We start from the raw sequence: 24,825 nt of genomic DNA on the forward strand, positions 1-24,825 counted from the left end.
ATATTCTTAAAATATTCTCTCGTAGTCATAAAGTTATGAAACTAGTGGTGATCGTTCTATATCTTCTTGATCTATGATTTTGATATTCACGCCCTTTACAGATTCTGACTGCACTTGGGACAAAAATATGCAATATTGTGGTGATGGTGGAGATGACTGGTGATGGTGATAAAGGTGGTGATAATGGTGATGGTTTTGGTGGCATGTGGTGTTGAAAGGATAAGGATAAGGGGGGGTGGGTGAGGGGAGAAGTTGGTCGAGATCCCAAGGAGGAAGGAGAACTCGACAGTCAAGGGAGATTAGAGGTAACTAGCGTCGAGATGACACACGGCTAGGGCTTGAACAAGGAGTCTTTTCTTATTGCATTAATTATTTATTTTTATTAAAATAAAATTCTCATAGGTCGCATTCGAATGAGGAAGGGGTCGCGTTCGAACGCCCTTGCGAATGCTTGCATTAGGTTCGCAAAAATAGAGAACGCAAAATGTGCGTTTGAACGTGGTCGGGTGCGTTCGAACGCCTACATCGCGCTCGCACATACAGAAAACGCCTTTTGTGCGTTCGAACGTGATCGGGCGCGTTCAAATGCGATCAACAGGATTCCACTAGGATTAGGATTAATTATTATTATTAGGGCTTGTTAGCTAGCCTCTATAAATATGTGGATGGCAGCCAAAATCATTATGCTATTAGATTATTGATTTCTTGCCTCCCATCTTCTCTCTATTCTCTCTACCATAATCTCCATCCTCCCTCTTCACCAGCCTACCACCTCTACCGTTGGCAAGGTCTCTCCTAACTTCTAATCTCCCTCGTTTGCCAAGTCTTTCCTTTCATCTTAATCACTTAAACAATATTACCCAACCACCCTCATCTATATTATCATCCATAACCCTAACTTTCACTCCACCCGTCACCACCACCATAATATGCACTAAATTGTACTTTCATCCTAGTTTTAGTAAGAATGGCGTTATGATCGATTCAACTTTGTTTAGTAATTTTTTTGACTATGGGAGAACATTTGGTGAATATTTTCCTTCGGTTGTGCAGACTGCTTCCAGCAATAAATTCAGATCTTAAAAGAATTATTCCATAGTCTATCATTAGTATCAGAGCCAGGCAAACCTTAGACATCCATTAATGGTGGAAACAGTTGAAAATGACATCAACAAGGAGACAAATGGAGAGCACACCAACAAGGGAAGACGCAATCCATGATAACCCTAACCATGAGACTAATTCCCTTGGAGCGACCATAGCAGGATCGACTTAACCAACGTCCGTGGGTGTGAACATGGCTTGGCAGATGAACTTAAGGGCATGTTCCAAACATTGCTGCATAGAGCGGACGTGCTCGATAATATAGAGAAGGAGATCAAATTGCACAAAGGTTCAGACCTGAACCAACTAAATTGGAGGCCTTATTTGAGGCTTAGTTCAACTTATCACCCCGAGACGGATGGCCAAACTGAGGTAGTGAATCACGGACTGGAGCAATACTTGCGATGCTTTGTGGCGGACTGACCAAAGGATTGGGTCAAATTCCTTCTATGGGCTGAGTGGTCATACAATATCGCTCATTACTCTAGCATCGACATAACCCCCTTTGAGGTGGTTTATGGGCGCACTCCCCCTATCTTTTGTACCTACGATAGATTCGCGGCGGCGGATAGGACCGAGCTCGATTTGAAACTTGCTGATCGAGATAAAACCTTGAGGTGGCTCAAGATTCACCTAGCAACAGCCTAAAACTGTATGAAACAGACTCATGACAAAGGCCGGCGTGAGCGAGAGTTTGAGGTGGATCAATTGGTGTTCGTTCGAGCTCAACCGTACCGGCAATCCACATTGAGACTAATTTTGAACCAGAAGTTGGGTTACAAGTACTATGGTCCGTATTGAGTGCTACAACGAATCGATCTAGTAGCTTACTAGTTGGACCTACCTGAGGGGACTAGGATCTATCTGGTTTTCCATGTATCGGCATTGAAGGCCCAGATTGGGCCTAACCATGTGTGGGTTCGACCTTGCCCGAACCAATAGAGGAAGATGGCCCAACTGAACCGATCCAAGTCTTAGGCTGTAGGAGAAGAAGCCATGGATCCAGATTGGAGACTGAAGTGCTGATCGAGTGGCTAGGCAAGCCCACTGACGAGTCTACCTAGGAGCTAGAGTCTGATATCATGGATCGTTCCCCAATTTCAAACCTTGAGGATAAGGTTGCGAAAGAGTGGTGGATTGATACGATTCAGACTTCACCGATGTCGTCTCGAGTATGGATACACTTTAGGAGTGTCTTTGTCTCTTGTTTTAGTGTTTAGTTCTTAAAAAAAATAAGTTTTTTGTATGTCGAGTTCGAACGAGGGTGGAGTGCGTTCGAACGCTCTTGTGAACGCTTATATTAGGTTCGCACATCCAGAGAGTGTGAAATGCGCATTCGAATGTGCCTACGAACGCTTGCATCGCATTCGCAAATCCAAAGAAGTGCAAAATATGTGCATTCGAACGCGGTCGGCAGAAATGTACTATTTAGGGTTAATAATTGTCATTTTCGAATTGTTTTGTTAGCCTCTAAAGTGTGGATGGCGTTTCATTATTGATGAATTGAGTTTTTGCCCTGCCTCCTCCATCTTCTTCCCTCCCGTTCTCTCATTTTTTGGCGACGCCGCTTCTAACCTCCCTCGACCGGCCAATCACCATAGTCCCTTAGGGGCGGCCCTCTCCTCCCCCTTCTTCCAATCTATCTATCACTTGCCATAATCCTTCCATCACCCATAACCCTTTCACCATCACTTACTCACTGGTGCCACCCCACTAATCGCCGGTTTATCACCATCCACCATCATCTAGGATCTCGTGCCTCCATCCATGGATCCTAAGATAGACTACTCGATGTTCATCCACTAATCGGATGATATCTCGAGATCCCGATATCTGATTCGCCTAAAAATTAGTTTTTTGGAAAGATTTTTTCTGGGGCTACAATATATCAAAATCTCACATCAATTCGACGGCGACAACTATCAAGATCTATTTCCAAATTTCTGTGTCAAATCCTATCCAGATCTGAAAATCGGAATACATCGAGCCTTCGCCAAAAAGGGGAGATCGTATCAAGCTGGTATCAGAGCAGAGATCGTACCAGACCAAAACCCATTTTCTGTATGTGCGAACACGAATCAAGCATTCCAACGCCATGTTCGAACGCTATCCATTTGCGTTCGAACGCACCTACCAGAAATAATCTTATTTTTCTAAAACGTAAACAAAAATTGATACAAATTGAAGCGGTTTAATCATATTCACTATGCACCTAAATCAAGAACCGCAACATTCAATCTAACCGTGTCCCCTTGCCTATCAAGGATCGGTCCACCCTCTATCCCTTCATCTAGCTTAATGCTCTAACCCACTATCGCTGCCATTGTCACCTTCCTATACCTAACCATTATTCCATCTTCGCTAATCACGTCCATCCCGCCACCGTCTAACCAACGGTAAGTATTTTCCTTATAACTTCTTATCGATGTGATTCTAGTTGCATTGAATCTCTTCAAGAGAAACAACTTGTCAAAATCTTAGATCTATTGGACGGCTAGATCATCCACAATTATTCTTAAAAATTTCGCCTAAACGGAACAGGGACTGATCTCGAGTTACATTCGCAACTTCACCAAGCGCGATCGTACCAGATTTTTCACATACATTTATTGAACATTATTTTTTAGTACACGTAGACCCTTAATCTATTGGAAAGCTCTAATCCCCTTGATGTTGTTGATGGAATAGGTAAAAAGATAAAAATGTCTCTCTATTATTTACATTTCTCTTTTTTTTTCTCAATCACAAATTTACTCACGTGTATGCCAAACTTATAAACATAAAACATAATGTCCAATGGGGATTTGAGAGGTTTCTAATAGTTTATGGGTCTATATATACTAAAAAAGTTTAAAGGTTATACGTGAAAATAGGCAATAGTTGATACGTCTAAGTGAAATTATCTCTATATTCTAATCAGGCTCTTTAACTCTGGTCAAAGTATAATTCACAATATACAATAAATAGTTATATAATAGCACAACTTCTGTCACACAAATTTTACTATACAGAATATCTTTTGGCTAACCTTCTATTCATTGCAATTTATGTTATAAAAAATAATTAGGTATTTATATCAAATACACACTTTATTTTAATTTGCAAGTCACCTATTTTATATTTTCTTTGCAAGTCATACTCTTTTTTTTTCTAACTTTTCCCTTATTGGTCGTGAATAAATTGAGATAAGAAGAGAAAAGTTTGATATATATTTAATAGAGTGTGATTTTTTTTGGTAAATTGTATTATTCTATCATTTTTGTTTTAGAAAGACACGGGTATGAATAAATATTTGCTCTCTTTCTCGTATATATTTACACAATATATAAAATAAATATGAACTACAAAAATAACTACACATTAGTAATTTTTTAATGTACTATTCTTTCATTTTTATCTTGAGAAAGCACGGATATGAATAAATATCTAGTCCCTTACACATATATTTAAGTAATATATAATATAACTGTGAATTACATTAAAAAAAAACTATGAATGCTGTTTAATATCTATAAATTATGTTCTACAAATTAGTCTGATATTTTTAAATATACTATTCTGTCACTTTTACCCGAGGAAGATGCAAATAGTAATAAATGTATGCTTTCCTACACATATATATACTCTTGTAGTAGGTCAATTAAAAATCCACCAATGACAGTTCAATATCTACAAATCAGTCTAACTCTTTCTACGACACAGTCTTAACATCCTATATATTTACTATTTATAAATCGAGTCCTAAAACTATTTTATCACTCTTAAGGAAAACGCGGACAATAATAAATTCATCCTCGTACGCAAATATTTGCATAATACATAAAATAGTTGTGAATTACATTCAATAATTGCAAATTACGTTTAATAGTTGTCTGACTACAAAATTAACAACTATCAATTACACAGTAATAAACAAACTACAAAGAGCAATATTCGTGAACTACACAAATAATAACTACGAACTACAAGAGTAATAATTGTGAGCATTCGAATATATTACATAGTTACTGTATTTTCTCTAACCAAGAAAATATAAGCGAAATTTTTAATTAATATAGAACAGATAACATTTATATGTCCAATTGATTGTTCTATTTAGTAGGAGGAAAGAGAGGAGAATTTTATAGAATATCACCATGTTTAGTAGAGTCTAAGATGCATTTCATAACTATACAACTCTTTTTTCTTTTCAAATATGTAAAAGCGAGTGTTTGGTTGCAAAATATATTTAAAGAGTCTAAATTTATGAAGAACTATCCGTTATACATAAACCAAGCACCATTTAAGTAGCTGACTAGGTTAGCGACTTATATAGAAAAATAATAACTACTCAAAAAAATTGCTAAGCGTGAGGAAAAATCACTTTTCAATTCAACAATTTTCAAATATCAATAACGGACTAGAATTTAATATAAAATAGATTGATATGAGTTAGTTTATAGTATAAGATGTAGTTTGATGAATAATATTCGTATTTTAGAATATAACTATTATGATATTTAGTTGTTATTCTAGAATATCACCTATATAAAAGGTATACTCTAATTTAAAAAAAAACGTGACACATCACTAATGTAATATACGTATTACCTATGCAAAATATACGCTATAATTTTTAATAATGTGCGTATCGAATTTTTAGAAAAAAAAATATACTGCAAATCTCACATATATAATTTATATTAATAGGTGAATTAGTTTAAATTAGTAAAAAGAATGCCTGGATTTGTAATTAGAAAACGTACAAATCCACCTACCCGCACACCCCTCTCTGAATTCCGGCAACAGAATTAAATGCTAGTCATTTCTACATTACTACGATAGTGGCAAAAAATGTGTAATTGGAGTAGGTATTACGATTAATCTTATCATTAGCTCTCCTCCAATGCAAGTACTACTTATTCAGCCAATTGTGGACCAGATCAACACCTACCGAGTACCAACCCCCCCTCTCTCTCTTGTTCTTCTTTCTTCTCCTGCAACAGCGACCTCCGCTCATGACATCTCTCCCACCGTCCGCTTGCTTCAGATCCGGTCCATCCACCTCGGTAACAGTTTAAGAGAGGATCTCGCTCTCTTCCCTCATCGACTGGATTCTCCTCAGAGAGAGAAGAGGGCAAAAGTTGATATAAGAGAAGGAGAAATTCGATCACACCCTTCCTTGTAGGTAAAATTCTTGGCCTTCCCGAGTTGGGTTCCTTATGGTTCATTGGATGTTTGAAGATCTTTGCGATTGATCTTTTCTTCTTTTCTGGACAGAGGAAGATGGTGGAGTCTGGGCCTTGGACTCCCGGGCAGGTGCGGTTTTGACCCGTTCTTTACTTGGTTTCTTACGCGCTCATTGCTCTCATTTCTGTATCGATTTAGGTCTTGTCGTAATGTTTCTGTCTTGGATTTGGTACATTTTTTCGGATTCATGTTATGATTATTTTGATTCATTTCCGTTGACTAAAGTTTATTGCGACACATCAATGAATTAAGATCATTACATATGGATTGAGAGAGTGGTGATCTACCTTTTAAGCAATATAGGTTATGAAGATAAATTACCAGAGGAGATTCTTTAAGAATGGTATAAAGAGCGAAGTTGCCTGGATAGGCTGATAGAAAGGATTATCTATGTGATGGCTTGTAGGATTCCATCTCCCAATGTGGGGAGAACTTCTTGCTCATTGCCTAGTCGAACAGGGGAGTTGAAGTGCTGAAAATTGAGATCTCATAGTTAGTCCTTAGTCTTTATAGGATGTGATTTTTCTGAAAAAGAAAGATCCTGTTGTGTGGAATGAGTAAATAAAATGCTAAATTGAAGCCCTGAAAAGGAGTTCGAGGCATTTGCAGGTCCTTTTTTTTTGCGCTTTCTTTATGAAGAAAAATTTTAGACTGGCTTGCTCAGATCTAAAGAACAAAGATATTTGTAATCTTTTCTTCCTCTACAACAAATTCAGGACCGTTTGTCTTTTGACTCATGGACAATTTCTGGATACATGTAATTCAGTGTTGCTTAACTAAAAAACTCTATGTAATAAATTTTAATTAGTATGTCATTCTCTAGAGCTTCTAAATTCTTGTTGAAATACTAAGACCCCCTGAACTATGCTCTAGTATCACTTATATCCCTTAAAGAAAAAACATTATGATAAGACCCCCTGAACTTTCATAAACTCTATAGGGGTTTAGAAAGTTGATTTTACAAAATTACCCTCGATCTTTATAGATATTTGGGTTGTAGAAGGAAGAGAGGTTGGTAGAGATTGAGAGATTGGGGGAGATTAGAGAGATTAAGAGGAAGAAGAGAAATTGGAAGCAATATAACTTGGCATTGAGTTGGAATTGAGGAAGAGAAATGTGGGAAAGGAGAGGGGAAAGTTTAATAGAGATTGAAAGTTTGAGAGGAAGAAAATAGAAATCATTGATGTCGCTATAAGGAGAGAATAATGTTGGAAGAAGATGGGAGGAAAAGGTTTGACAAAGATTGAAAGAAAGAGAGTATAAATGTATTAGTATAGGTTTGGGGAGGAAGATGAGACAATTTCAGTAGAAATGAGAGCAAATATCGGTGACAATGTCGCATGCCATTCACATGTCAATTTCAGACGGAATAAAAAACTTAGGCTAACAGATGTCTCATTTTAAAACATTCAAATAGTCAGGGGTCTAATTGTAATTTAGCCTCTTATTTATTAGATTTGATATTTTTCTAATTCTCGGAATAATCTATAGAGATAGTGCAAAGCTTAAAGATTTGGTTGTAGGGGAAATTGTACGAATGCTATAAATGACATCGCATTTTCTTAGTTTAGATCGTTTTGAAACTTTATAGAAACTTATTCTTGCGTGCCAAATGCCCATGGTTGACTAGCCGTGCTGAGCACATTCCTTAAGCCATCCCGAACACCATTCATGTCTTTACTTCTAGATCTACTGCCCTTCTATGCTTATCTTAAAACATAATGTGCCCCAACTTTCATATTTCAATAATTAGGGGTTGCACGTGTCCCTTTTGGTACCTTTCAACGTCCACCTATTGGAGAGTTAGAAAACTGCATCTTGCCATCCTATGTAGTTTAAGTGTTATATGTTTGATTTTGGAACTTGAAAATTGTTTGTTTATTTTTTATTTTTTTAAGAAAAGTGGGTGTCACCTAGTTAAATTTTATCAAAGGAAGGTAAGAAGGTTAGTTGAGTTACATGCGAGTTTCAGGAAAGAAAGGGAAAAAACTCCTCAAAGGAAATCAAAGAGGAAGGATGGAACTCCTCCACAACCTCTAAATCTCCGAGAGAGAGATCCGAAGACTAGTAAATATTCGCCTCCCTCTGGAAGATCCCTCCCATTTCTTCCTTCCAGAGAAGCCAGTTGAGGATACCAAGCAAGTAATCACATGCTTTGCGAATCCAGTCGTGGATCAATGTCCTCCTCGAAGTGGAGCAGTAGTCTGAGAGGGAGGAAGGGGATACTCAATGTCCCAGAGCCGGAAAGGAGTCCCAAAATGGCCTCATGAAGGCACACCTTAGCATAAGGTGGTCCAAGGTTTTAGGTGCATCATCGGACAGTGGGCAGAACCTAGAACCCTGAAAACCCTTCGCGCTATGATATCTCCTGTGTGTATCCTGGAGAGGACGGCCAGTCAGTTTGTAAATGCTGAACTGGTTCTTCTTCCATATATAGTGTGGAGAGCTAATCAGTTTGTTAATGCTGGACTGATTATTATTCTGTATTTAGTGTGGAGAGACAATCAGTTTGCCTTATTTCAGTTACTGCATAATTGCATGGTATTATTCATTTTCTTAACCCATGTTATCCATGCATAAATACCTTTATACTTGATCTCAACTTTCTTGTTTATTTTTACTTAGCTTCAAACTTTTTTAAGCACTTATAATTGTGTATTATTGAGAAATATTAAAAAAATAAAATATTTTTATCTATGTAGCTCGATGCTACTCTAGCTTCTCTTCCCCTATTTATATTTCATAGTTTCATTTATACTGTAATATGATGCCATTTCTGGAAATGCATGTAATTTTACTCTTGACTCCAAGGTACCAGTGTGCAGTAGGAGAAATAAGTTGATTAATGTGTTGGATGATATGCTTTCACTATTTGAGGTGGACAATTTGGATGAATTAAATCCCTGCCCTTAAATCCCTTAACTGATATGTTAATTGTTAACCCATAAATTGTGGTATTGTTGACCAAGTGATCTTGCTGTGCATATATTTTCCATCCTCATTTGATGAAATATTTTGTTCTCTTTAGTAACATCAATTTTCTTTTTTCTGTTAGACATGGTAATTCATTTCACAAACATCTCCAATCTCTTTAAGTTATCTTTGCACGTGATAATTGTTCAATTTTGGGCCTATCTGTGCTTAGTGAGCACTTTCCATTTTATAAAATTTGTATTAGCTATAAGACCATATCTTTCTACCATCAATGTTGTGCCTATATGGAAATGCTATATTTGAGTTATTACCTTTGTTACTGCAGGTTTCATTTTTGTTTGGTTTTGCTCTTGTATTTATTGCATGGATATATTCAGAAATACTGGAGTATAAGAGATCATCTTCTCCTTCAAAAGTGTAAGCCACTCTGTGCAGAATTGAAATTATGTACTTGTTATCAATCTCTTTGCTTTTTTAGTGATAATTTAATAAGTAATTAATTATATCCTTTGAATGATCTAATGTTCATGCAAAACATGGTGGAGAGAAAGAGATGGAGGAAACAAAGAGAGGAAAGGAATGGGCTTTCACACCTTCACCTTAAAAAATAGTTTCATGCCAATTTTCTCAAAGGAGTAAAGTCAAATAATCTTTATTAATCTCAAAAGAAAATACAATGGGTCTATATATAGACTTACAATGAAAATAAGCAAAATACATCTTAAATAGAAAATAAATAAAAGACACCTTAAATAAATAAAAATATAAGATCGATCATAACTAAATTCCTATTAGGGGGATCATCAACTGTTTGCGCCTCCTGCTCTAGTATATATGTCATCGTGTACTATCAGTGATGTCCACATCAAATGTATGATGTAACAATTGATTTTCTATAGTTTCAATTTCCGACTTAATAGAGACATTTGTTGCACATCCGTAGACAACATATAGTTATATTGAACAATTATGTGTGTATATATATATATATGTGGACATGTACACATATGCTATATACATGTATATGCACATGCAGGTATTCATGAAAACACATGTTTATGCTGGTATTTCTTGTTCTGCAATTCATTTTTTCTATTCATTGAACTTTGTAATGTTGCAAAGTATCAACTATATTGCTTATTACAATGGAAGACCAGTCTCATATTCTTTTTCTTTTAAATGACATAGAGCAAAGTGCACCAAAAATTCACTCCTCTTTTCACTTTTATACCTTGGGTCATTTTGAAGTTATTTTACATGGAAGACCAAAAGTGCATGTGTAGAGATCATCCTCTCATGGTTTCCCATAGGGTATCATAGTTGACAGCCACACTTGTGCCAAAAAATCTATCAATGTCAGTCTCAAGGTTGGCCGTACTGAACCAACACTTTTGTCTCAGGAAGATGCACATGGTTTGTCTTAATACTAAATTCAATGATTATGCACATAAAAGTACATAATACATCATTGGTCATGCATCATTTGCATATAGGAATTTCAGTGCTAAATGCAAATATTTCACAGGGGAATTGACATTTATTTGAGTTGTTAGTAGTGACAACAACAAATTACACATGTAGTAGTAAGATTAGTTATGCATAATCCTCATATGCACTTTTAGGGAGTTGGCATTAACTCCAAGCTGGTAGCATTTTATAACACCGTATTACATACATACGAGGCATAATACTGTATTGGTTAGAAGCAATCTGCTTATAGTCCTACCTTTGAAATTGTCTCATAGTACTGCTGCTGTACTGCCTTTCTAGGAAAATGATAACTTTGTATTTACTTGCTGCATTAAATGTACTGCAGCACTCTCTCTCTTCTCTTCACTATACCTGGGGTATGGTCTTTACATATCATTAATCCTTCAAAAGATATGATGCTAGATAAATGTATCTTTGTTTTCCCAGGGGATGGTTAATAGAGATAGGCAACACATTAGGCCTTGTTTGTTTTGAGTTCAGGAGGTCCTTAAACTTAGTTAGGGACCCCTAGCTTAATTCAGTAACTAAACACATTTTTAATATCTTTTTCGTAATCTAGTTCAGTCCCTAATAAATAAATAGATAATAATATATAAATTTTAATATATTTTAATATATAAATTTACAAAACAATAAAAATAATAATAATATGTATATGTAAGCCCGCAAATAGGCTTACGTGCTGCATATAAGCTTGCAAATCAGTATTAAAAAGCTTTTAGTTGATAAAAAAATAATATTTTTAAAATTTATTATTAAAGTCAAAGGACATTTTGGTTCATTAATTTTATATATTATTTATTTCCCTTCAAAACTAATATATTTTTTACTTTTTCACATCATATCAAAAGTAATAATTATACTTTAGCCTAGTTCACAACCAAACACCGTATTTTCTTATCCTAGTTTAAAATGCCTAAATCACGACTAATAAATGGGGCTAACTACTCAAGTTTGGGGCATAGCCTCAAATCAAACAAGGCCTTATAGTTTGATCGAATTCATGTTATATTTATGATTTATCTTATTTATGAATACCATGAGTTGGCTGATCTTGTCATAAAATCATTACTCATATATTAGAAATGACTAATAACTTAGTTCCATCTAGCAGAGTGGGTATCAATTTTGAAATGTTGATGGAGGATCATTTAGTTTGGTAACTTAGGTTTGACTATCATTGGGAGCTACACCTTGGTTTATCACTTGTTAGGTGAGCCGAGGGTAATTAATCCAAGGCGAAGATCTCTACGCACAAGCAAAGGAAGGCTCCAAAATTTGAAAACACACTTTGAAAGCATCAAGAATTAGAAAATAGACCATTCATGTTTGAAATTCTACAGATGTAATACAATATTTGGAAGATAGAAACAAGATACTTGGGGTTTTGTGGCCATTGCACTCTCAAATTCAACACCCAGTTCTAGGAGCTATTATTTCAGGTAACAAAGTGATTTACATAAGTAACAAGCAATTTACTTAGATAAATAGGTTCTTTATTTGATTTGTCCATAAAATAAATCTGTCACTGTTCCTCATGGTTTATCATGGCTTGGTGATGAAGTAAAATATGAAAGAAAATAAAAGTTAATAAATGGATTTAGCAAATCCACTTTGTTTTATTGAATACAGTATAAACTAAAGTTACCAAACTGAAAGACAATAGTCACTAGACATGATTTGTGTTCCCCTTCTTTTTTTGTTTTTTTAAAGTCTAAAGAGAGTCTTTATTCAGATTTCATGTGTTGATCCATTTGTGCCTGTCTGTGATTACCTCATCCATTGTGCAGTCATTCAGATTCAAATCTTGTGGAGTTGGGAAATGATGAGCGCGCTGCTTTGCTTGAAGGAGGGGTAGCAAAATCAGCATCTCCAAAGTTCCAGCATGCATCTTTCCGAGCAAATTTAGTAAGGTTATATCATATGATAGAGAAGAACATATTTGAAGAACATGACTTAAATATAGTACTTGAGGTTCATTAATTTGCAATTGTGTATTATAGGTTCATAAGAAGGGATGAGACATTTTTTCTTGAAAATCGTGCATTATTAAAGGCCATGTAAGATTCTTCTGTTTATATTGCATTACAGTGTTTAAGAATGCATCTTATATCTTATATGACAAAATTGAAAATGCCATATAGGTCGGAAATTGGAGCAATCCTTCTTTACTTCTATCTATGTGATCGCACCAATCTATTCCCGGAAACTAGCAAGGTGATTACTCTCTAATTTTAGTTGTTATGTAACACTTTAATCCTGATTGCAATTATGTTCTTCTGTTGTTAAGCACATACTGATGATCTAAGTTCATGGTATTTGCTACACTGATTAGGGTTTAGGTATTAGTGAAGAATCTAATTGGCATCCTTGGCCTAATCTTCTTGATACATAATCATGCTCGATTATACTTTAAAATTCTCGTCTCATAAGAAGTAAAATTTTCAAGAATTCCTTGTTACTGTTGATCCTTTTTCTCTTCATATACTCTTGTTAGATTTTGTTGCACACTATTTTGGGATAGAGAAGTTAGTCACTTAATCCTCAATTACAAAAATTCAAGGTCACTTCATGTAAAGATCTATCATAATGATTTCATGTCATTCAAACCAGGTAGAAACATTAGGTCTCCAACTAGTTATATCATAGCCAAGGATTGTCACGCCAATGGAATGGGATGCAAACTATGGATTTCAGCATGGCACAAACCACAACCTTGGCACACCCTAAAACTGAAATTTAAGTCTTTTAGAACCTACATAAGTAAATAGCTTTTAGTAGGTAGATTTAAGTCCTTAAGCTTAGATATTTGTTATTGGTATAATACATGCGATTTGTTTAGAAATAGCCAAAATTAGTATATGAGTCACTCTCAAGGCATAAAAGTGTGTTGGAGCTAAAAATTCCATGCTTGTTGAATTCAAATTGGAGACAAAGTTGTAGTAATTTGAAAGAGATAAATATCTGTCTACTTGAATCATACACCAAATAGATTAAAGTTTGACAAATCCTTACTTCTTTTCTAGATTTCCTGAAATTGGACACAAACTTTTGGGGAACCAAAATTTTGTATTCACGGCTGCAATTTCAGCCAATAATTTAGGCTGAACACAAACTTTTGGACACAAACCTGAATTTTGTACAATTTAGGTTTTGCGTAAATATTTCTTGCAAGAATTAAGTTATACTGTTATGCTTTTCCTTTTCTTTTTCTTTTTTTTGATTTTTTATTGATCTTAATCCAGAGTGGCATGACATTATGTATGTGTTGGTTCACACTCGTTGAACGAAAAGAAGGAACTGGAAAGGACAATAAGCAAATCTTGCTTTGGTTTTCTTGTTTTTCTTTCTTTGTTGAGATTGAAATCCACGCTCAAAATCTTCTGGAAAGGGGTAGATAGTTTGCACAGAGACAAAACTTCTGCAATAGAGAGCCTTTCTTTAGAATATATTTAAGTAATAATAGAGAGTTGATCATACTTTGAGATGAAAGTTAAAGTATGGGGAATTGCTTTTTCTTTTTGGTGGGGAGGGTGGGTGGATGTATCTCATAACATTAGTCTTCTTATGCAATAGTAAGAATTTTACTAGCCAATTGGTTGCAGCATGGGATAATGGGAGATTAATCATCCTTAGGCATTTTCCCTTGGAATGTCATATGCCATAGAAGTATTAGTCTTGTCTCCCAATTTCATTCTAGTGTTTGTTTTGTTGCATTATTTTTTAACAAATAAAATTGAGAAGGAACTTTATATTTGAAATAGAATTACTACCCCCAGTAAAAGAAAATAACTTTGATCTTATTTTCTTGCGGATAACTCAACTAAAGTTATATCACCGAAGTGGATATTTTTATATTTTTAAATGTATGGACTAATAAAACAGAAAGAAAAAAATTTAATAAGATACTAAGACTAAATTATGGTAAAATAAAGAAGGAAGTTAGACAGTTAAATTAAAAATAGTAAAAGTTAAAACTTAAATGAAAGTAATATAGAAATGAATTTCGTAAATGAATACAAATCCTTAGAAATAGAAGCTTCGAAACACAGGTTTAGAAAATTATTTTGTATTCATTTGCACGTACTTTTTTTATTTTTTATTTATTTTATCACAACCCAACAAAGAGATCCTGTTCATCTGAAATACAAGTTAACATAGAGACCCTGTTCTTTTGCATTTTGTGAACTTGCAGTTTCATGTCTGTTAGATCTGCTATTTTAAACTTGTTGAATATAATATGTAGAAAATCTTTCTTATTAAGGATGTGCACGTCCATTTTTCTATATTGAAAGCTCAGAAATTCTTGATCTGTAATTTGACTTTGCAGAACTACAACCGGGACCTTTTTCTCTTTCTGTATATCCTCCTTATCATAGCTTCATCCTTGACTTCTCTTAAAAAGCACCAGGATAAGTCAGTTTTCTCCGGGAAGTCCTTACTTTATTTGAATCGCCATCAAACTGAGGAATGGAAAGGTTGGATGCAGGTTGGTCATTTGTAATAACATTGCATTTTTTTCTTTCTATACTTTATGATTGTCTTTATTTGAAAAGAATTCCTTGATATTATATATCTTTGTTGCAAAGTTGGTAGTTCAAATTCTAGGATGTTTCATACTTCAGTATTTAGTTAGGCCCATATCGCAGAACGTGGATAGAATTCTACATGAGACAAAAAAATAACTATAATAAGTAGATTAAAGCTGATGCAGGCTTAGCACTAGACTCTGTATTTTGCAACTATTCTATTTACTATGATTATTACTTAGGTCTACTTTGTTTATATGTTTCTTGCAGTGAATCTCATATTGTTACTATTACAATTTTCATTGCCATCAAAAACTTGTGAATCAAAACTGGACCTTGAATTGGACTGCTACTGTTAGCTAGTGTCATAGTTCAAACCCATGCGGTGCTAATGAGTCACATGCTGACTTGTAAAGAAAATTAGAAGCCTGACTATGCTGCATGGTAGCACCATTATACAACAATATTTTGTTGCCTGTTGACTGGCAAGCCATGTGCTGTATCAAGTAAATATTCGAGGACTGTTGAGACATAATAACCTTATGTTAATTAATGCAAAGCTATCAAGAGCAAGTGGCCTTGTCTTTATTTATTTTTTCTCATGTTAGTTGAAAAATAAGATTGTTTTCTCTAGTTACTATTTTCCAAAGATTGTCCTAGAAAATTAGTTTTTCACTGTTGTCTGATATGAATGTTCTTTTTTGTTAGTTACTGATGGTGCTCCATGATTCAACACTTCTTTTTTAATAACTTATCATTCACAAATGCTAGAGTTCTTCTATCTCGTACTTTGGGAGGGTCATAGTTTATATTGAGTCTAGTCCTTTGAAGCTACTATTTCATACTATAATTTTATTATTTCTTTAGTTTATTAACTCTATCATCACTAAAGGTAGGCCTTATTGAAGGCGATGCCAGAGGTATCTTGCTTCCTTAACGTATAGCACTTCATTTTGAATTATGAATTGTCGAGATGATAGTGTGCTAGATTTATGCATTATTTTGATTATGTTTCAGTTTCAATAGATATTTCACAAGTATGTGCATGCTTTAGAAAATGAAATCCATGATGATAAGCCCTTTGAAGATTGGTCATGTAGAAAAGTCTTCTCAATCCAAGCAGGTTAAGTAATTACACATTGAGATTAATAAATTTGATTGGCATGATGGATGGGTCATTTTTGGCTTTGTACTTCAACATTCTGCAAAACCTTTGAAGAATAAACTAGATTGCTTCTGTTTATCTCCATCAGCGAGTAAATTTTTATATTTGCATTTCCTTTTCTTTTTTCTTCTTGTTCATACTGATTTTAATAGATGGCATCAGTAGTTGAATACATGTTTCATATCAATGAGTGAATGAGATTCTGAAGGTCACGTGAACAGAACTGCAATTCATTTGTTGTGTGAATTGTGATTGAATAGCTGACTTGTCATGCGTTGTACTGAGTGCTTTCCTTGTACAAGCTTCCAGGTTATCATTTATTCATAATTTGTGTCTTCTTCCAGGTCCTATTTTTGATGTACCACTACTTTGCTGCAGCCGAGATATATAATGCAATACGTGTTTTTATTGCTGCCTATGTTTGGATGACTGGATTTGGAAACTTCTCTTATTATTACATCAGGAAGGATTTTAGTCTTGCTCGTTTTGCTCAGGTGCCATTATCCTTGAACAAGGTTATGTGGTTTTTATGTCATACTTTTATTTTGCGTATTCTAATGAATAATATCTTGCAGATGATGTGGCGACTAAATTTCTTTGTGGCTTTTTGCTGCATTGTTCTGAATAATGACTACATGCTTTACTATATTTGTCCCATGCACACCCTTTTCACTCTTATGGTGTATGGTACACTTGGCATCTTTAATAAATATAATGAGATCAAATCAGTGATGGCTGTCAAGATTATCTCTTGCTTTCTGATGGTGATCATGATCTGGGAAGTGCCAGGGGTTTTTGATATTCTATGGAGCCCCTTAACTTTTCTCGTGGGTCTGTACCATATTCTCCTTACTGACATCCCTTTCAGAGTTCATCTATTAGATCTGTAAAAGTTAATTAATATTTTTGGATGCAGGCTACAGAGATCCTGATCCTAGAAAGTCGAACCTTCCTCTCTTACATGAATGGCAGTTTAGATCTGGCCTTGACCGCTATATCTGGATCATTGGAATGATATATGCATACTATCATCCAAATGTAATGTGTTGGTCTCTGATTACGCACAGCTTGTTATAATGGGCAATGTGTAACTCTTTTTCTTTGAACATATTATGTGAATTGGCAGGTTTAGAATTGGTTTCCATATGTAGAATTGTTTTCCATTTGTACTCAATGTCACTTCTTTAACTGTATAGTTATGGGCATTAATTTTTGTATATACATGCACGTACACGTACGTGATCACATATATGCACGTACATGTTAGGTTTTTTTTCTTAGTTTGTTTAAAACTTTAAATTTCATCTTCCTATCTTATCTACTGTAGGTAGAGAAATGGATGGAGAAGTTAGAAGAATCAGAAACCAAGCGGAGAGTGACAATAAAGACAATTATTGTGTCTGTTTCCTTGACAGTGAGTTAAATTCCCAGCTCATCCCTATGTCAGTCATGCAGTGGTTTAGTGATGACTTGCCTTTTTCCGTAGGTTGGTTATTTGTGGTATGAATATATATACAAGCTGGACAAGATTTCTTACAACAGATATCACCCTTATACCTCATGGATCCCCATTACGTATGTCTTGAACTTTTTTATATTTGAATTTTTTCTTAGTTGTCAGTAAGATATCACATAAAGGCTGTATTGATACTTACTGACTTGCGAGTTGTACATGTAAATTCAATGTATTTCAGTGTGTACATATGTCTCCGAAATTTTACACAGGAGCTGCGCAATTACTCTTTAACTCTCTTTGCGTAAGTTTTTTTTCCTTCTGTAATCTCTAAATTGTTTGTTTCTGCCAATGAAGTTGGCTTTGCATTTCTCATGGGCTTCTTTCTTTCTAGATGGCTTGGCAAGATCACATTGGAGACATACATATCTCAGATCCATATCTGGCTAAGGTATTGATTCATCTTCCCGACTTTCTAATCATGCCATTTGTTTATCATTTGAAATGCAAGATAGAACTTTGGGTTCTACCCTTCAATTAATGATACTATTATCTGAACTAACATCTTGAGGTCTTGGGAGTTCATTTCAAGAAATTTCACATTAATCTAAGAAGGTAATATCACTTACTAAATGCTTGAGAAAACGGTAGGCTTTCCTATTAGAAGTGTTGTTCATGTCTTTTAGGCGAGTATTATTTTAGATTTTTTAAAATAAAGCATACCTGCAGATGCAATTATGTCATATCTTCTATAAGTATGCAGTTTACAATCTTAAGGATAAAAATGCTCTTATCAGCACCGATTGCATGGAGTGTGGAAGCTCTGCACAGGCTAAGGTCTTGGGAGTTTATGGAATTAGAAGCTGCAGTCATATAATGGACTCTGTGTGTGTGTGTGTGAATTCGGATAGTATATTAATCATAGAGCGACAGAATTTCATGTCCTTGAATATTCTGCTCTTTTTTGATATTAGTTCTGAGGAGAGAGAGAGAGAGTGGATACTGAATGCTCTAGTATAGAATCGCAGAGAGACAGGATTTCATGTCCTTGATTATTCTGCTTTTTTCTGACATTAATTCTGGAACCCAATATGAACTTAGATTGACATTCTTCTTGCTTGTTGAATATTGTGTAGCTTCCCCACTAATGATAGTTGACAAACTAAGGATCTTGAATCATTCATTCCTTCCTAGCTTAAGAAAGCATGTAATAGGTGCCTCTTTCTGCCAGCCTGACCATTTTCCGAAATACCCTTGTTCTGGGAACTGTCCTTGCCACTCTGAGAAACATGCTCTTTGAGTTAGCTTGGTTCAGTGTTGGGATTTGTTACTCACTTCCATGAAGCCAATGGATGGAGTTGGCTAACGAACTTGAACATCAGTTTACTTGTTTCGGGATTTATTTGAGTGTTGTCTTGGTTAGCTAGAAATGCGTCAAGATAGTTTGTCAGAAAGTTGATTATAGTTTAATTAAGACACCTCTATTTTTAAATATTTTTTTGCTAAGTAAAATATCTTTCTATGAGTCTACTATCAGTCTTGAATCTTGATATTAAATTATGTATTAGTCTGAGTTGAAGTTATGATAATTATATCCTACACTTTTGTGAGTTCCGAGTATTGGTACGAGATTGACCACTTTGGAAAATGATGCATATCGGTCGTATCGACTATTTAAATATTAGTCAATTTTTTAATTATATAAAATTTTAAAAATAATTTTAAAATGCATGATTTTTTTTTTTAAAACAGAAAAAATGATAGAAAAATAGGAAAATATAAATTACTCACAGAAGAAGTCTAAAAACTAAACAAAAATAGTCACTCATAACCACATTTAATTTCGAGCTTGATTTTTAAATTTTGTGCTTGTCGTCGTCATTGTCATGATAGAAAAATACTATTGTTTAGGACCTCCAACTATTCCAAAGAGTGATTATATCAAACTAGTCATATCAAATGATTGTCTCTCTAGTTGTATCGAAGGATTGGTATAAATAGTATATTTGTATATAGGTCATATAACCCCCTTGAAATGATGAATACTCGATGAATATAATCATCAGGTGACGACGTCACGGGTAAGTATGGATATCTTCAGTTTCTCTGTCTTTAATTCCTCTAATATGATATGTGGGTTTGTTGGGCTGATCTCTTTGATGTCTCTCGTCAAATATGAAAGGGATGATATCATCACCAAGAATATCATTAGGACCAAGGGTATCACTAGTATTGTTAGTGCTACTATCTCTTGCTATTTATTGGCTTGTCCCAACCTATTCGCTCGTTGTAATTTCATCTTGTAATGCCTCATCCAACCAAGGATTATTTATATTATTCAATTGTCTATCCTCCACATCTTTGATTCATAGAGTTAAATAGTCTTCTTCATAAAAAAAACACGATTTAAATTAATTCTCTAATCATTTTCTACGTTTTTCTTATATTTCTCTTATTCAATCACATATTATAATAACATAAAAGTAAATTCTCCAACCTCTTCCCTCAATATATGGACCACCAGTCAGCTAGATTATTAATAGATATAGATGCAACAACTTCAGTAGTACTGAATTGCCCAATCTATATCTCTCGATCTTAAATATATCATTGCATATATTTTATAAGATAATTTCTTGATTAGGTTGTAACAAAAGGTAATAGAATTATAATTCATGACTACAAAGAAGAGAGAGAAAATAAAGTTCATTAGAGAGAGAAGAGATGGGTGGTCTCATCGAAGAGAGTAGAAAGGTCACTAGAGTGTGGAATCGCCATATTGTTCTTGAAGGAACTCGCCAGACATTGGATCTGCCATCAGAGGAGCTCAGTAAAGAAGAGAGTTGGTTAGTGGGAGAAGAGAAAGAGGGGGGGGGGGGGTTGGCCGATCCATACGGATGGGCCGAAATTATGTTCGATGCTATCTTTATATAAAAAGAAACTTCTTTCTCATGCAAGGCATTCTCACATGACTAGTCAGCCCTTAAGTAGTTATAGGACACAATGATATAGCTACGTACTCCTATATGTTTAATGTATGATACCAATTGTGCCAATTGGGGTTTTTTTTTTATTTTTCCTATTTTCATCAATCATTATCAAATCAACTGATCAATTAATTAATTATTTAGAAGGCTTAGATAAAATTGATGATAATACGACTAGAGATGATAATAATGATGATGATGGTGATGGTGATAATGACAAGACTTAGGCAGATGGCGGTGATGATGGAGATGAGACATCCGTTCATGTTACACAATTTCTCAAGGAGGTATTGTTTTAACGGAGGATTTGAGTCTGTAGGTAGCAGGACATCAGGAGAGATGCGCCTATAAAATAATGAGTTCATCATCATTACCATCATATCAATCACACCCACCAGAGTCACAATATTCTTATTATACTCTATATGCATAATATGTATATGCTTATGGTGTGTTTGTGCCTATGTTGGTATTGGTCATTCCTAAGCATGTTGAATATATATATCATATTGTAGGAGAATTATACAATTTTTATTTATATGAAGACTATCTGAGATATTACAACGAGCAATACTATTAGTGGATGAGTTTTTTAATAATATCGGTAGTATGCATGTAATGCAACATTCTCATATTATTTTTGTGTCGACAAATGAAGTCTTTGATCCTCTTTGTCATTCTACATTTGACTAGATATTAGTTTTAATTATTGAATTATTATCAATTAATATTATATGTTGAATATTATTATGTGTTCAATTTTGTTATGGAGTGTTCGATTATTAATATTAGTTTTAATGAATGTATTCAATCATATTATGTGTTGAATAATATTTATATTTAACTATTGCTTTATCTTTAATAAAGTAGGTTATTTATAAAAATAATCTAAATATAAAACACTATAATATAGGTTTTAATACATATATTTAAACCAAAATAAAAAATCGACATACCGAAGACCCAAAAATATTTCCAAATATCTAAAAAAGTTTATTAAAAATATTATAAATACGTGCCAATGGCACGTAGGGGCGTGCCACTAGCACGCCCCGTGCCCTGTGTCGACCGATATGTGCCTTGCCGATGGTGGCATGGGATAGCAGGTGCTACTGGCACGACTATCGTTGCCACTAAAGGGCATTGACTATTAAATGTTCATCTCACCAACTTACTCAATGTGATCTTCATGAGAGTTAAGACATTCCCATTGGAGTAACCTAAAATCTAACTAGCGTTCGCCTCGCCTCGTCCTGCTAATTCCCTTGAATCAACATCCTCTTGGTGGGGACTTCAAATTGTTCAGATTGAGATTCCATCATGCATGACAGCCAAAGCATCCCATGGATGCTTTACAATGAGACAGCTCACGGAATGATCTTATACCTTTGTTAAGATGTCAGTTGGCCTAGCATACCATGAGCAAACACCAATTCCTATACTCTGCCTCGATATTGTTAATGAACTAAAGGGAATTTACAGATCCATGGTAATGACCAGAGGAAGAAGAGAAGAAATAAATATTAGGCAGAAGAGAAGTTGAAGTGAAATAGTAATAATTTTTACTTTTTAGGCTATACTAATTAAAAATTCCATTGTAGGGAAAATCATGGACCTCATGTCTTTGTTCACCAATATTTCATTCCAATGCACCAAGATATCTTCTCTTATAGGACTGGCTAAACATCAAAATCGCTCAAGAAATATACAGACGACATATAGAGTATGAGATCACAGTCCAGATAAAGTATCAAATGGCTGAACCCTGGAAGAAGCAAACTTGGAGTTCTCCAAGTATTCAAGGTGCATGGCATCATCATAAATTATCTCAACCAACCTATAAATAATTTGAAATTCAAATTCAGGAAACCAACACATATCCAGGCTAATCTTAAGTCCATAAAGAGTCATCCACCTCACTAGCCTGCCTTATGTGATGACACACAATACTTCAATTATATTAATTATTACGAGTTGCATGCAGTTCTCCAGTCATTCACCAGGACCATTGGAGGTGGTCACCAAAGTCATTCCTGCAGAAGTAATAGTGAGAAAAACGTTGAAGACATACAGCTTAGACATAGTAAAGAGCAAGGAGGAAATAACCCAATGGTTTCTTTGTTGTAGTGGATTACCTTCTCTGGTGCTTTGCACTGGGAGTATTGGACATGCATGTTTCTGGGCCTTGAATATTTGACTGGAATTGTTTTGTCACTAGTACTTTTGCTATACAACCAGAGGTATTATCTTCTAATATGAAAGGACTTAAAATGTCTCAGTTTCAAAACTCAATTGCCACATTTTTGTTCCTAGATGTCTTCAGATCATGAGAATTTCTTTATAGGTCTAAACAGATATGTTGTTTGTTGACATGTCTACTTATTGATTCACTTGATGTTGATCTATTTCTTGGCAAAGAATTGTTTGATATTGACACATGACACACATCTATTTCCTTTATAATCTATCCAACTTAACTATTGAATTTTTGGTGTGAAATTTGCAGGTCAGGCATGCCCAATGGTCAGCCCAAGTTGCTTCTTTCTTTCGTTCCAAATTACCCAATGCTCAACTTCCTGCTTACTACTTCCATTTATGTATTTGTAAGTAGACCTCCCTGAGGTTTCATTGTCTATGAGAATCCTCAATTCTGGTGTTCCCTTACAGTGTTCTTGTTGCAGATATCATTGAGGATCTTTGAGCTCACAAATACACTGAAGGTAGCTTTCATCCCCACCAAGGAGGACAAGCGTCTCTTGCACAATTTTATCTCCGGAGTAGCAATATTTCTGAGCTTATACTGTATCTCGTCAGCAGTTCTTTACATTCCTAGACTATTGGTATGATGTAAAGCCCGTGCCTCTGTGTAAATCAAACATTAATTTAGGTTTTTGTTATTTTTGTTATTGTCCTCATCTATCTGGATGCATTGCAGGCCTGACAGCATCCTAAATGAGTGTACCATGAACAATGGTTTAAGAAATTTCTCATTGTATCCGAAGAGACTGATAGCCTTCTTCATATCATCTTTGAAGCAGTACAGAGGAGGAAAACAACGGAAGGACAGACGAAAATGTTTTGACTCGATGCTTGGGAGGTTGTACATTTTTTTGGGGGGGCATATCTCTAAAGGTCATTTTAACCCCACCAATGAGACATTTTGGGGTTATGGCGTGGTACATTCTTCTTTTCTTTCTCCTTTATGTTGTAGGGTCTTCTGTTTGTGCTACATTCATTTATTTTATATAGCAAGTTTCAAATAAAAGAGGAAAATTATTTTTGTAACTTGTGTCTCATATCCATTCTTTAATGTCGGTCGGTTCTCTTTGAGAGATTCCATTAACCGTTGATTGATCCAGAGTGGTTACCAATATCAAAAACTAAATACAAGTCACCTTTTCAAGTTAATCGCTTATAAATCAACCTCTTAATAGGCCTCTGAGACTATAGATAACTTAATTACAACGCAGCTTTAGAGAGCAACAATCGTCACGAGAAAATAGTGTATGAAGTCTACTTTACTCCAGAAGTAAAGCAGCACTCGGCTGTTGGCTTGTCAAAATAAAAGAAATCTCGAGCCGAGGTTGATCATACCCTGGGAGTCAAAACTTATTATTCAGTCTATTAATTCAAGAAGAATGATGCGATCGAACTTCATTTAAGATAACAAGGCTGGGTTGGAACTAAGCTCAACTTAGACTTTAGTTAAAATAGGCTTGACTGTGAACGGCTTGCTTAGGCTTGAATTTGGCTCAATATAAATAGACTCGAATCAACTCCCAGAGCTTGATCATAGCTCAAGTTAAGCTCGACCTGATAAAAAAACCCTACTTGGCTGGCTGATTCAAGCTTGATCTGATAGGCCCATCGAAATAATCAAGCCCAGCTTGTATTTAAAACGACTCAAGCTTGATCAATTGAATCAGATTGGGT

General features: G+C 35.0%; 1 protein-coding gene across 2 annotated transcripts; it reads left to right on the plus strand.

Moving 5' to 3' along the window:
* The first annotated feature begins 6,029 nt into the window (after window positions 1-6,029).
* On the plus strand, window positions 6,030-24,177 carry LOC140781845 (protein REDUCED WALL ACETYLATION 1-like). 2 transcript variants are annotated; one of them, XM_073128107.1, is made up of 17 exons: window positions 6,030-6,271; window positions 6,364-6,402; window positions 9,593-9,684; window positions 12,549-12,671; window positions 12,762-12,818; window positions 12,903-12,975; window positions 15,089-15,247; window positions 16,797-16,946; window positions 17,028-17,283; window positions 17,369-17,490; window positions 17,780-17,866; window positions 17,939-18,027; window positions 18,147-18,209; window positions 18,300-18,356; window positions 23,399-23,495; window positions 23,574-23,732; window positions 23,828-24,177. In XM_073128107.1, the coding sequence occupies exons 2-17, from the start codon at window positions 6,370-6,372 to the stop codon at window positions 23,831-23,833; spliced, it is 1,623 nt and encodes a 540-aa protein (XP_072984208.1). In that variant the 5' UTR covers window positions 6,030-6,271; window positions 6,364-6,369; the 3' UTR covers window positions 23,834-24,177. The 2 variants fall into 2 exon arrangements, with proteins under 2 accessions (XP_072984208.1, XP_072984207.1); XM_073128106.1 differs by having other exon boundaries at window positions 16,797-17,283.
* The last annotated feature ends 648 nt before the right edge of the window (window positions 24,178-24,825 follow it).

This window comes from Typha latifolia, chromosome 2 (genome assembly GCF_019914945.1).
Source record: "Typha latifolia isolate L0001 chromosome 2, TyphaL0001v2, whole genome shotgun sequence".
NCBI classification, from domain to species: Eukaryota; Viridiplantae; Streptophyta; class Magnoliopsida; order Poales; family Typhaceae; genus Typha; species Typha latifolia.

Coding starts and splice junctions, on each gene's coding strand:
- LOC140781845 (XM_073128106.1), top strand. CDS start 6,370: ATGGTGGAGTCTGGGCCTTGGACTCCCGGGCAG. Junction 12,819..12,902: donor CGTGCATTATTAAAGGCCAT/GTAAGATTCTTC, acceptor AATGCCATATAG/GTCGGAAATTGGAGCAATCC. Junction 17,491..17,779: donor ATGCATACTATCATCCAAAT/GTAATGTGTTGG, acceptor TATCTACTGTAG/GTAGAGAAATGGATGGAGAA.